This window comes from Grammomys surdaster, unplaced genomic scaffold (assembly GCF_004785775.1).
Source record: "Grammomys surdaster isolate TR1022 unplaced genomic scaffold, NIH_TR_1.0 136, whole genome shotgun sequence".
In the NCBI taxonomy this organism is placed as follows: domain Eukaryota; kingdom Metazoa; phylum Chordata; class Mammalia; order Rodentia; family Muridae; genus Grammomys; species Grammomys surdaster.
The window spans coordinates 1,355,359-1,369,716 of NW_021604594.1; the positions used below are offsets into that span (position 1 = coordinate 1,355,359).

General features: G+C 40.1%; 2 protein-coding genes across 3 annotated transcripts in view; both read right to left on the bottom strand.

Annotated features, from left to right (window-relative positions):
• Fam171b (family with sequence similarity 171 member B) overlaps window positions 1-575 on the bottom strand; it is a 55,782-nt gene extending 55,207 nt beyond the window's left edge. The window contains exon 1 of the mRNA XM_028763007.1: window positions 350-575. Coding sequence (XP_028618840.1) covers window positions 350-575 — 226 coding nt within the window. The remainder of the gene's footprint in view (window positions 1-349) is intronic.
• Window positions 576-6,800: 6,225 nt separating this feature from the next.
• Itgav (integrin subunit alpha V) overlaps window positions 6,801-14,358 on the bottom strand; it is a 77,860-nt gene continuing 70,302 nt past the window's right edge. For both annotated transcript variants that reach the window (XM_028762897.1, XM_028762898.1), the window contains exons 27-30: window positions 11,806-11,919; window positions 11,603-11,710; window positions 10,674-10,796; window positions 6,801-10,437 (exon numbers count right to left, since the gene is read on the bottom strand). In XM_028762897.1, coding sequence (XP_028618730.1) covers window positions 10,342-10,437; window positions 10,674-10,796; window positions 11,603-11,710; window positions 11,806-11,919 — 441 coding nt within the window. In that variant the 3' untranslated portion in view covers window positions 6,801-10,341. The remainder of the gene's footprint in view (window positions 10,438-10,673; window positions 10,797-11,602; window positions 11,711-11,805; window positions 11,920-14,358) is intronic.

Below are 14,358 nucleotides of genomic sequence, written 5' to 3' on the forward strand. Positions count from 1 at the left end.
TGTGTGTGTGTGTGTGTGTGTGTGTGTGTGTGTGTGTGTGTGTGTGTTGTGTGTGTGTGTGTGTGTGTGTGTGTACAGAAAGAAGAGAGGGAAAATAAAAAGATTAGTGGAATAATGGAAGCAGGCACCCACCATGACCAGCCCCCAGTCCCCGACCCTTCTAAAGCCCACTGCAGTGCTCCCTCCACAGCAAAGAGCCAAAGGCCGAATGGACAACCTGGGAAGACGCGAAGGGATTGAGATCAGTAAGGATAGGCTAAAGCGGAGGGAAGAAGGAGCTATGAATCCCGGGAAGCCAGGCGCTAACGCTGGTACGGATGTAAAGCAGGGCTAGGATGCTGAGACGTACCTGGAGCCGCCAAAGTAGAGTATGCCCCAGGCACCTCCAGCCTCTCCTCCTCCGCCTCCTCCCGCTGCTTTTGCTCTTGCTGCTGCTGCTGCTGTTGCTGGATGAGGCTGAGGTCCGAGCGGCTGAGTTCGGCTCTAGCGGCCGCGGGGACCAGCCGCGCCTTCAGCAACACCGCGGCCAGGCCGAGGAGCAGGGCGCAGGGGACGCGCCGGCAGAGCCTCGCCATGGCGGAGAGCCAGGGAGCCACGGAGGCATATTGCGGGGCTGCGGGCGGCGGCGGGCGCCAGGGCTGCGGAACCCGGCCGCGCCCGCTCGCTCGCTCCCCCTCGCGCCGTCTGCGGTGCACAGCCTCCGCGGGAGGAGGAGGAGCGGACCCGCAGGAGGGTGGCGAGCGGGCTTTCGCACCCTAGCGCACGTGACCGCCGGGAGGGGCGAGCGGGGGACTGAGTCCTATGGCTACCCAGCAAGGGCTCTGCGAGGTGATGCAGGTGCCCAGGCATTTAGCTAGGCGGAGACTAGCAGGAAAGAGTTTCAGACTCTTAATCTTTACCGAGGCAGCAGGAAAATGTACAAAGTGGAATAAAGTCCCTCTCACTTGACCCCGAGGTACAAAAGGTGGTATATCGATTACATTCTAAAGCAATGAGACATCCGTGGTTGATAAACCAGGCTCCTTTAACAGAATACTTTGTGCGGTCCCATGGCCCACTTACGAGATAAACTGATATTCTCCAGATTTCTTTTTCTACTTGAATGAAGATTTTTTTCTTCATCCTAAATTATTCCTAATTAAACCTTTTCTATTGTAACCTATACTTTTCATGTGTTTGGAGGGTTTTTTTTTATTTGTTTTGTTTTTTAACATCTTGCCAGATGTGGTGGCTCACACCTTTAATTTTAGCAGTCAGGAGGCAGAGGCAGATATTCAAGGCCAGCCTGTTCTACGTAGTGAGTTCCAGGACAGCCAGGGCTATAGAGAAAGACCCTGTCTCAAAAAGAAAACAAACAAACAAACAAAAAAACTAAAAAAAAAAAAAAAAAGTCTTACTTAACAAATACTGAACTAGGTGTTCACTGTGCGTTTAGTCAGAAGCTTAGAATAAGTCAAATAGAATCCTTTCATTCCAAATGCTTACTACCTGTTAAGATAAGGCAATGAATATATAAGCAAAATATAGTCCATTGTGGTGGTTGCAACAGAAGCAATACAGGCATTTGGAGTTTACACAGAGTTGAACGAAACTAAGTATGGTCTGTGAAAGACACTGGGGAAGGTAGGCTATACAAAATAACAATTCACACAGAAATGGTAGTGAACAGGTCATCTAAAAACTGGAATGGGGGGCGGGGCAGAGGCAGAAAAACAGAGTCAGACAGAAACAGAGACAGATGCATAAAAGCCAATGTACTTGGGAAAGTTTAAGTTGGGAAAGCAGTTACCAGAGGACTTACCCTTTTCTACAATGAAAGGAGTGCAGACTGTTAAGCTGTTTAAAAATATCTAGCAGACACTTCTGCTTACTGTGTAGGGCGCTGTTCCTGCATCTCACAGATGGCAACTGCAGCAATCTTGGATGCTATGTAAGCAAGCAGAGATCTACACTGAAGACCATTCTGAAGGTGGATCAGGAGAGAGACAACGACCGACCATGCTTTTTTTCTACTTTAAGGATCGTTTTGCTATCAGCATGAAAGACAGATTGGAGGGGGAAAGACAGGGAAAAGAGATGAACACATTGAAGACATTGGTGATAAAAAACAAAATCAAATAACAAAAAAATGGGAAGTGCCACAATGCATGATCCTGAAAACAAGAGGAAAGGCAGGGGGAACTGGTACTTAAGGTTAGAGTCAGCAGAGATGGTTGATGGGAGTTGACCGGGACAGGGTAGGCTACATCTAATTGGAGGTCTCAGCTGCTGGATAGAGATCTTGGGTGGTTTATGACGTTATCAAGATCAGCTGTCGGAACATCAAGGCTAGAGCTACACTGAAGGACCCCAACTTTCACAAACTAGAGTGTTTTGTAGTTAGCATGCCCGAGCGAAGTTCTGCATATAACCTGTCTCATTCATCTGGACAGCACTCTTCACCTTGAAGCTGACTGAACCCTTGAGCTGCTTGCTTCCCACCCTCCTCATTCTTAAGGTTGTCCCTCTCCATGTTTCCAACATGATGGAGACAGCAGGCTGGCTGCTCAGTGGTGGAGAATTACTGTTGTCAAGAATATGAAAATGTCTATGTAAAGTAAAATAACAGGTATTTACAAACATTCTCTCCCTATATACTCAGAGCAGCTCTAGAAAGTAACTCGGCTGGGCAGTGGTAGCACAGGCCTTTAATCCCAACAGGAGGCAGAGGCAAGGGGATCTCTATGAGTTCCAGGCTAGCCTGGTCTACAGAGTGAGTTACAGGTGTGCCAGGGCTACATAGTAAAACCCTGTCTGGAAAAAACAAATAAACAAACAAACAAATCAGTATCTGAAGTGTATCTTAAACAGTGATTTTATCCTAAAGTAAGTAAATGCATAATCCTTTACCAAACTTTTACTGTAGGGCCAAGACTTCTAGTACCCAACCTCAAAAACCAAATTATAATGTGCCCAGTGTTTTACAGCTCCTTGACACTGAGTCGTCTCTCCAGCTCCGGTTAACTGAAGCTACATACGTAACTCAGACAAGCATCCTTTCCAATAAACAGTCTCTCATTTGCAAGAACTTTCTTTGGGTAAAAAAGGTCTGATGAACTTCCATGTGGCCCCAGCTCAGTGGGCTGCTAGGTGTGTCACTGAAGGACTGGTGGTTTGGGGCTGGGTCAGTACCAATGAAGAATCAAGACTTATCTCATTCCCTGTGAACCATTATGTTTTTCCCTCTGTAATTACTTCATACTTGTTTTTGAAAAACTAATCCTTTTGTCATTTGTCATGGTGCCCCTTCCAACAAATCTTAATCTGAAAATAAAAGAAATGACCCCTGTCCAGCATAAGCCTGGTGCCCAAAGCACAGCAGGGGCTTCTGCTTTGGGTCTGGTCCTGCTGTAGGGAGTTGTCTTTTCTGACCAACCATTTAAAAAAAATATCTGAACTAGGTCTCAGAGATGTTCAGCCAGTGAGCGCCCTTATAAAGAAATCAAAGATCTGCTTCCATCTCAGTGAAAGCCTGTCTCCAAACAAAGGCTCCTCTACACCAGTTGTCCTGAACCAGGTGGACAACTGATTCAGGGTTTTCTCTTGCCCAAATTCCACCTAATAAAGTTCTCTGAATGTTAAAAAAAAAAAAAGGTCTGATGAGAAAAGTAATCTAGGACAACCGTATTTAAAATGACAATAACGTCAGCAACGTTCCTGGTAAGCCTTATAAAATGCTCCACTTTAACAAATATTTTAATATCCAGACATTTCTAAAAAGTCATGACCGATATGTGTTACTTTCCTGCCACTTCAGTTCTGTAACTATCAGATCGGGACAGGAAACCTAAAACTGTACACTAATGTGGTTTCAGTGTGTTCCGTTGTACAATATATAGACATCCGGCTTGCTTTGCCCATCTCCTCAGACATTTGCGAGGAGATTTCTACACTACAACAGCACTCTTGAAGCACTCTCCTCAAAAATTTGTTTAGGACACATCGTCTGTGTGGAGCTTTTCTTGTCTGAAGTTTGTGGGGTCAGCAATGTTTCAGATTCTGTAGCACGTGCTGTTTTTTTTGTTTCTTTGTTTGTTTGTTTGTTTGTTTTACCAGTTAAGGGTCTTGACACTGATCACCAACCTCGCGGCATGGCATTTGAAATATAGGAGCCATATGGATTCGTATGGATTCAAGTATTAGGAGTGTCTTATTCCACTAGAATTAGAGATGCATAAAGAGGTACGTGTTGAGGGATGCTTTCATGCACTGTATTCCTATGCTGATTTCTGTACCCAAAGATCTGGGTGCAGTCTGGACTTGGCATTGTCATTATTATGAAACATGAGGACATAGATGGAGAAGGAGGCCAGGGCAAGACCAAGATGGCAGGTAATGGGACACATGGCTGAAAAGTACATAAAAATAATTATTTAGTCTAGCTGCCCTGTATAAAAGACACACAATCCAAGTATTTTATTTACAAGCTGTTAGCCTAGATTGGGCAGGTTTTGAGCTATTCTAATTTATACCCCAGCCATATGTCCCTTTTTACTTGCTGTTTCTCTTGTCACATGCTTCTGGTCCACCTCCTTTCATGGCAGCACCCTCCTCTCTCCATGTTTTCTTCGTCCCCTCTCTACTTGAGAACTCAAGCCAGGTACCTGGAAATCCACTTACCAACCAATCACAGGCTTTAGCCATCTACTGACCAATTAACTTGGGGGAGAAAGGTTATGTAGCATCACTTGGTATACATAAGGATCTCCTGTAAGGGAGCAACAAGATCCTGGAGACCAGAATTTAGTATTTGAATATATAGTAGCACCAGACCAACTCCAGCAAAGTAGGCTGGGAAATAGGTCAGGCCAGCATAGTTGGGTTAGAATAGATCAGAATCTGCCCAACTTAGTGCCTAAAGCTTTTAATAAATATAGCTGGTCTTCTTCAGAGACCTGTTCAGAGCAAAGGCAGTTGTAGAAAAACTATACTATTACAGTTGGTATCCAATGTGTTAGGCACGGAATCCAAACATGACAGATCCAAGCTTAGAGCTGAAGTAAGGTTTGACACAGGAGCCACATCAAAAGGCCAGGAACAAAACCCACCAATTTGGGTGGGGGAAACGCCTCTCACCTGTAAAGTGGGGTGGAACAGAGAGCATGAGGTCTAAACTGAATATCAAAAGCCAGGGGGGAAAAAAGGAAAAAAAAAAAAAAAACATACAGAAGAAAGCCAAGCACAGACAAACTTCTGATCAGGTAAAAAAAATTCTGATTACATGCTGAAGAAAGAGAGTATAAAAAAATTATAGCAGACATAGTTTGAAATTAATAAAGAGAGAATTAAGTAAGATTAAAAAGAATAAGACCCATATGGATAAAAATAACAATAAAACAGTGTTTGGGTCCTGTATAATACTATTTTAGATGGCTTAGAAACATAAACAAAGATGAAAAGATCAATAACTTAACTGAAATTGGCTCATACTTTTACAGGTAAATGTATATTATTTAAAGCAACCTGGTGAAGTAAAAAATAATAATGTTCAATGCAATAAAAATTGAAGACCAGTTGCTTAGAAATGAAAAGATTCTTATCTTTCCGACAAATTTTTATTTACCCTAAGTACTTCTCTTTTCTTGGTGAATTTCAGTGTACAAAGCAGTGGGTTGCACAATGACATTTCTCAAGTGTATCAAGTACGACGAATAAACCCCGTGCTATTCTCTCCTCACCCTCCCTTCCCACGGTTTGCCTTCCTTTTCCCGTTCAACATTCACGTTGTTTTCTGTACGTGTGCTATGATCAACAGATGAGAGAAACCATGCAACAAACGTCTTTTTGGTTTTACTTAATTTCATCTCCATTTCCTGAAAATAATAGCATTCTTTATTGCAGAATAAAATCCTAGTACAAATATAAACCCTAATATAAATTCATTTACCCGTCTATCCACCAATGAACTCCTAGAAGGATCCCGTAGCTTGGCTATTGTAAGAGTATTGATTGAATAGTGCCACAATTAACATGGGTGACCAGCTGTATTCACTGTGCTTAGCTATCCAGGACTGCTAGAGCTGAGTCATATGAGAGTTGTATTTTTCAATTATCATGGGCCCTCCATACTGATTTCCATAGTAGCTACCTTGGTTTACATTCTCTCCAGCTCTGACTAGGAGTTCCGGTTCCACAGGCTACCCAGCACTTGATTGTTTGCTGGCCTCTTAAACAATCACCCCTCTGACTAGGCTGAAACCAAATCTCAATGTAGTTTTGATTTACATTCCAGGTAGCTAAAATTGAACACTTTTCATTTATTTACCAGCCATTTATACTTCACCTTTTCAGAAATGCCTGAGTTTTTTATTTGCTCACTGAAATGACTGGATGGCTTAGCTTTGTGGGGTTTAGTTTTCTGAGTTCTTTACATAGTCTAGATATTAGTTGTCTGCAGGCTGTAAAGCAGACTGAGACTTTCACTGAGACTATAGAACTGAGGTTCTATAGTTAACCTCTTTTCTCTGCTGTTTCCTTTGATGGACAGAGGCCTTTTAATTTTAAGTAATCTCACTTACTGATTCTTGCTATTATTTCAAGTCACTGAAATGCTAAGAATGTATTTTCCTTCCTAAAAATGTGACTTAACACTAGGTTCCCTTTGCTATTTGTTTGTTGGTTACCTTCCTTTAGATAGCTAATATCCTTACATTTTTGAGCTTGTAGGGAGCACCCTGAAGTCACTGTTTTGGTGCATTATCGCTGGTTCCTGTAATTAAGAAACATGAGATCATAGGAGAGGATAGAATCCACACATGAAGCTGGCACCATATGTTCAAGTTTATTTAGTCACAAGTTACACACTGGAAACAAAGCAGAACATGGTACCTGCTTTTACTAACTCAAACCAAGTTAGCAAATGACAGATCTCAGAAGAGACTCGTTTTATGTCTCACCCAATGTGGGCGATCACAAGAGAAGCCAAAGAAAATTATCTTCCATGTTACTTAAAGAGCAAAGTAGTTTGATACACACAGCTTCCAAGTTACCTTAATATACTGAAAGTGTTTTAAAACTGGTAAGGAATAGTTCATCTTCCAGGTAAAATAAAATCCAGATTGGATGGTTTAGAGGTAAAAAACAAAACAAAAAAGCAAAAAAACAAAGAACTTCACCTGTATATCTACAACTACAGCAGAATTGTTCTTTTCTGCTAACAAAAAATACTAATAAATTTCAGATTAAGCGTACTAAATTAATAGTGACTTATATTTAAGTTTTGTTACATTGTTATATTGCACTTGAGAACAATGACAACAGAATTCAAAGATTCAGTACCTCACAGGAAGTCCATGATGTATCAGAAATTACAGTGAGTGCCAGTGTATACTGCAGATGGCATATCCACAGGTTCATGGTTCATATCAAAGGACCAAGTTCCAAGAAACCTTTTACAAATCACTAGACATTAAGCAATTTTATTTGCCTTTTTAGAACCCATAATACATTTCTGTCATTTCCCTTTACTCATCAAATTACCTGTACAAGTCACCCATGAGTAAGAACAAGGTGACATTGAGATAGGCAATGGCCACACACAGATACTCTACAACAACTTACTTTCCTTCTCCATGAGGTTCTCCCCAGCATCTCTCACATGGGGACAGATGCCACCTTAGCCTTCTATTGCTCTACAAGAACCAGCTGCTCTACCAATATATGCTTTGCCACTGAATTCCCTCCTTAGGGTTAGGCCCACTACAGAAACTCTGTTCTTGTAAGGGAGCAGCAGAACTCTCTCATCTGCTCTTAGATTTTCCTCATCATATAAATAATATTGTATTCATGAGGATTGACTATTGGTAAGTAATTTTGTAATACAGGTAGATTTAAGACAAAATACAGGTATTCTGACTGTTTCACCTTTCATAGTCATTCAGGACATAATCAGAATTATGATGATAATTAAACATGGGGGGGGAAGTAACCCTCATACAGATGTTTTAAAGTATCAACACTAAAATTAATATCACTATAATAAATCAGTACCAGTGTTGATATTCCTCACATGTGACAAGTGTCCTCTAGATCAATGAATTTCTTTAATTAAACTAGATTATGAAAATTTTATACTTGGAAATAAATCTTAATTCTTGGTAAGCTACAAATATGAATCTAAAATAATTTCATGCTACTTTGTTGACTATATGCCTGTGCTGTTATGGGATAAAGAGAATCTCAACATTTTTTCAGAGACTTAACTTTCAAATTACAGTTCCTAATTCTACAGAGATACAAATTTATATTTTTTTAAAAAGACAATGCACACTATTGTTGAAAACTACATATTATGATAATTTCAAGTTATGACATCTTTTAATCTCTAACAGAAAGTTATTCCTTGGCATAGAAGCCATAATAGGAAAAACTGTAACAGCCAATACTGATTCTATTGCCAAAGAATAAATTTCATTGATTTCCAGGAATAACAGATATTATGTTGAAAGACAAAGAAGGTAATAGTTTGTATAGACCAAGTTAGTGACTTTGTGGTGGTCCTAAGTCTCTAAGTGATGCTTGGCCCTAAGACAAAAATGTTTCTTTAAAAAATTTAAATTTATTGGCTTAAAAAATAATTATTGCATATACAACTATGATCTTTCAAAACAAAGCTCATTAATTTAAAACTTCATTAAAGCTAAATATAGGGTTCTGTCTATATTCTAATTTGTACAACTCACATAAATGTGCTTCATGTTATGAAAATATATTCTCCAAATTAGCTCACCCATATGCACATGTAAGATATGGTGAGACAAACTTCAATTATTTTTAAAGTGTAGAAAAATATTCAATTATTTAAGAGAAATATTTTCCATTGCTTAATGAGGACAGCAGTTTAAAAAGCTATTAAAATTCTCAACTTCCAATGCATAATATGATGTAATTGCACAAAAATAGCTATAATTGATAGTTATCCCGAGGCCTTGAGGAACTGTGAATAAATCATCGCCACTTAAGACCGTACTGTGCTTCCTTGGCTGCCTCTATTAAAGCCCTAGAAAATAATTTAAATTTAAAAATGTAAGACAGCTTTAGAAGGTTTCAGTAATAAGAACTGCTTACAAAAACACCTTTTTAGGATTTATTCTGACAGCGGAGGCAAGTTTTATATATTGCCTTGCTTAACCTGAAGTATTACCCATGCTATTGCTAGAAATGAGCCAATCAGCCACCTTTGGAATGTTGATCCCAGGCATTTCTTGTGGGGTAAGGGCGGGAGATCCAGGTTCCTATAGGTTATGAAGACAGTCTTGAGCCACTCTCAGTTCTGAAGTGGAAGGAAAATAGGAGGGACAGGAGAAAAATAAATTACTACCAATTAAAAGCTCCAGTCCAATTAAAGGACGTATTCTTGATGAGCAATTAGAGACCTACAGAGAGTCTCTCAAGCTTTTCTATATTGCAGGCAGCCACACAAAGGAAATACATGTACTGTAGAAACAACTTCCAACTCCAACAGCTTCAATCATCATCATTGGGCTGAGACCACACTATTACTTAACCAGTATTTTTAATTATAAAATTTTCTGCAGTAAATGACTTAAAGGATTTGATATAGAATTTAAATTACAAAAGTTAAAATACAATAAAATACAATGCAGACTACACATAAATAAAAACCTAATTTTCATATAAAAATACTGTACCGCTGTTAAGACAGTAAACTCATGTTTTTCCTCCCAGTGTGGAGAATTAAACCCAGGGAGTGCTTCAAAGTGAGCTGGAGCCCCGGGAAAGAATTTTGAGGGTATCATGTCTTTTAAAAGTTCTACTGTGTAAATGATATTAAAATCTAAGTCCATGCAATTGCAAAGTCTTCAGTAGCTTATGAACTCAACTGTAGTGTAGTGTGTACCTGTTCTAAGTACCTGTGCAAACTTACCGATGCTAAGGTATAAATTTAAACTGCTTTAAAAATCCTAATTGCCCTAACAAAGCATCGAAGAGAGAAACCCCACATAGTAAATTAGAAACAGTAACTGAAGAGGTGCTATGCTATATAACGTGGTAACTCAGGTGCTATCTATCTGTCTTATGTACACTGAACAGAGATAATCATTTAAATCCCATCACTTAAATGCCTAAAAACACATTAGTGTATGTGAAATAAATGTAATCTGAACTTATTTATAAAGAGAAGTCGACAAATATCCATTTCAATCTTGTGGGTAAACTGAGGCTGCTGGGTGCCCTCAGCAATACAGTCTTGGTATTTTATTCTTCCCGAGAGATGTTTGAATCTACCATCAAGGTGGTAAATTTAGAGAGTGCAGTAGTGGCACGACTTAAGATGCACGGTTAGGTTTCAGAGTTTCCTTCGCCATTCTCATGAGGCTGAAGCTGTTCTCTTTCTTGTTCTTCTTGAGGTGGTCGGACACGTTTGAAAAAGCCCATCTGCCAGTTAAAGAGAAAAACATAGGCCTCGCTAAGTAACAGAATGCTAAAAATACAACTGACTCTATTATTGCCTCGAAAATTCAAATGGTGTTTTAGTTTAGTATCCCATGCTGAAATAAGCCCTGCTCACCAGGCAGCAGCACCCTGGCTCTGTTTCTCCTTTTCTTTACTCCCTTCGTCCTTTGTCCCTTTTTCTCCTACTCTATCCCCCTGCTTCAGTGCCCATTACTCACCCTGTACATCACAAACACCAACACAGCCAGTAACAGCAGCCCTGCGAGAACTGCCAAGATGATCACCCACACAGGCACAGGCATGGGCGTGGGCTGGATGCCCCAGGTGATGTTAGTGGTGACCTGTTGGAGAAAACACACTGTCTTAAGTACCTCACTGGCCTAGTCAGTGAGTACATGACTTTCTTCTAACAATTAATTTAGTGGTAGTCACATCATGTTCTTTTTCTCATGCAATAATTTAGTGAGTGCACATTAGGCATCCAACACACACACACACACACACACACACACAAAACTCTGACAATAGGTTGACGTCAGATTTAAACTAAAATGACTACTAAATTACCCAATACAGATCATGACAGCTGATCCTATTTTTAGTACTTAGATATCTTCAAAATATGTTTATTTATTGTAGTTAGTTTCCAACCTTATAACTATGGGGAGAAAGTAACTCCAAACTATCCCCTGAAAAATTTGGTAAACAGTTTAAAGTCCTGTAATACAGCTGTAAGTGCTAAAGAAAAAGGGCCAGCTCTACTAACTCTAGAGTAAGGAAGTCAAGAAACACCATGGGACAAGAGCCTGGGACAGTGAGATGACTTGTCAACTAAAGGCCCTTGTCATCACACCTGATATCCCAGGTCCAATCCTCAGGTCCGAGAATCAGATCTGGAAAACTGTCCTCTGACCTCCACAAGAACACATGTGCCCCTCCACAGCAAACGTAATTTTAAAAAAGGTAAAAAAAAAAAATGCTTTTGATTCTAAAATATATAATCCTTCCAATAACTTATATAGTTAACTTATTATAGTTAAACTTCCATTTAAAAAAAAACAAAAAACAACAAAAAAACAAAAACAAAAAAAAAAAAAACCAAGCTGTCTGGATTGTCTTTATTCACTCTCCGAAGCCAGAGACTTACTAGTGTGGAGTTGAAGAGATCCTCAATCGGAAGATTCTTGTAAGGGAATTCTATGATATTAAATGAAGCAGATGACTTCAGGGAATAGGAATGGTTCTGGTTCTCCTTCTGCACAGAAATAACAATGGGATGGTTTCTTACATAGCAAGCCTTATCATTCATTTAGAAAATGTATGAATCTGCTGACATATCTATCTGCTTACGTTCATGAACGTCTCGGTCCACAGCAGGGATTTCACGTACAGGATTGCGCTCTTCCCTCTATCCAGTCGGCCAACCTGGCAGGTGATCTGCAAGCACTTAGCAATTCCGCAGCCCTGCCAGAACAGACCATTTCCTTACAAAGTAAGACCGCACTGTTGTCTGTAACGTTTGAACATTAAGCATTCTTACGTGACGGCCAAAGAGAAACTCGGTAGATGCTTAACAAACAGGACAACAGTTAACTCTGTGCTTTTTTATTATTATTCTCATATATTACATCTGATCGCAGTTTCCTCTCCCTCTACTCCTCCCAGTGCTTCCCACCATCTCCCCTGTCCCCAAGATCCACTCCTCTGTTTCACTTCAGAAAAGAGCAGTCTTCCTTTGTTTTATTTTGTTTGTTTCTTTATATGTTTTGAGACAGGGTCTTGCTACATAGCCTTGGCTGTCCTAGAACTTTCTACGTAGACTAGGTTAGCCTTGATCTCACAGTACCCATGCCTGCCCAGTACTGGGATTAAAGGCATATGCCACTACACCTGGCAAAAGTATTGTTTTATGGTGTATATTATTCTATGTATAATAGAATAATTATAAGTATTAATAATTATAAGTATTAATATGTGTATAAGTCTATGATATTGAAAAGTTCATTTTTATGACAACAACTAAACATTCTCTGCGCAAATCCTGAACATGATCATTTTAAGATATCAGATCACAGTAACTCTGTAGAAAAGCAAGCAATGAATCTTTAATTATTATTCTGTGTGAGGCCTGTAGAAAGAAAATCACATGCTGATGACACCTTTCATAATTAGTGTTTTCATCAGGAACTTGAAGGTTGGCAGCTAAGGGAAACAAACAGTGTGACTGCCTGCCATGAGCCAGTCACACTGCATTACGTCACATGCATCCACCTCAGAGTGTGCTGTCCAGTTAATGGCACCAGCAGCTGAAGGACAGGAAGAGAAGTGAGCTTCCTCCACCTGATAAGAGTATCCTTGCGAGAAGCAAAACTAAAGATACACTTGACAGAAGACCACAAACAAGGCAAAGGGGTCTGAACATGCTGCTTCTAGTCAACTGCACAGGTCCAGCCAGTGTGGTTCAGCAGCAACATAATAAACAGATAAAGTGAAGCCATCTCTCAATAGATGAAAAGATATTTTGTATCAATAAAACAACAAGAACAAAAACCAATCAAGCTGCACTAAGACTAATAAAAACCTAACAAACAAGAACAGACACAACAACAGAGCATAGATCTTGATCTTGCAGGGTATACAAGTTCAATATACAAATATGACTTATCAGTTGTACAATAGCAAAAAGAGCAACAAAAAGAATAACTACAAGTGCAAAACTAGTGCCCTAAAAACTAAAAGCTTTTTTGTGAAAACCCTGAAAGGAACTAAAATATTGTTGAAAGGAGTCAAAAAGAACCTAACTGGATAGCCTGTGTTCTAGGACACAAGAGTTGTTCTCCAATCAGGGTTAGACCCACCAACTGCTAGTGGGATGCAAGTGGCCCCACGACGTGTAAATACACAACCTAAACTGCATAAGGAGTTGCTAAAAATGCCAAACATCAAAAATAAGCTTAAAAGGGAAGAAAATAAACTAAACACGGTGATACAAGCTTGCAATCCCAGCACTCAGGAAGATGAGGCGGGAGGATCAGTAAAAGTTTCAACTTGCCGGGCAGTGGTGGCGCACGCCTTTAATCCCAGCACTTGGGAGGCAGAGGCAGGCGGATTTCTGAGTTCGAGGGCATCCTGGTCTACAGAGTGAGTTCCAGGACAGCCAAGACTATACAGAGAAACGCTGTCTCGAAAAACAAAACAAAACAAAGTTTCAACTTGAGCTACAGTGAGACTGGTCTATGTTTGAAAGAAGAAAGAAACAAACAAAGAGGAAAGGAAGAAAGGGAGGAAGGAAAGAAGGAAGGAAGGGAGGGAGGAAGGAAGGAAGGAAGGAAGGAAGGATTTCAAAAGTTGCTATAGAGCTATAGTAATAAAAACAATTTCTTATTATCATTAAGGAAGCACATATAAAACAATGAAATAAATTTATGCAAGAAGTAGAGGATAGATCAGTCAGTGACTTACCTGCTAGGCAAGTACAAGGAGCTGAGGTCTGATTCTCAGCACCACAGAATAAAAGCACGTGTAGAAACACATGCCAGTAATCCTGCTGCTAGGAAGGAAGAAGCAGGAGAATCCCTGAGGCTTGCTAGCCAGTTAGTCTAGCCAATCAGTGAGCTCCAGGTTCAGTGAGAGACCCTGTCTCTACCGAATGCACTAGGAGGAAAACTTCAGTCTGAAAAAGTTAACTAGACACAAGGAAGCTGGGAACTGGTCTACTGCAAGAGCCAGCCAGCCCACTCTTAGGCATATATCCAAAGGACTCTTCGTCATACTACAGAGATCCATGCTCAGCCGTGTTTGTTGCTGCCCTTTCTATAATAGCCAGAAATTGGGAAACAGCCTAGATGTCTATCAACTGGTGAATGGATAATAAAAATGTGCTACAATTACATAATGGAATAT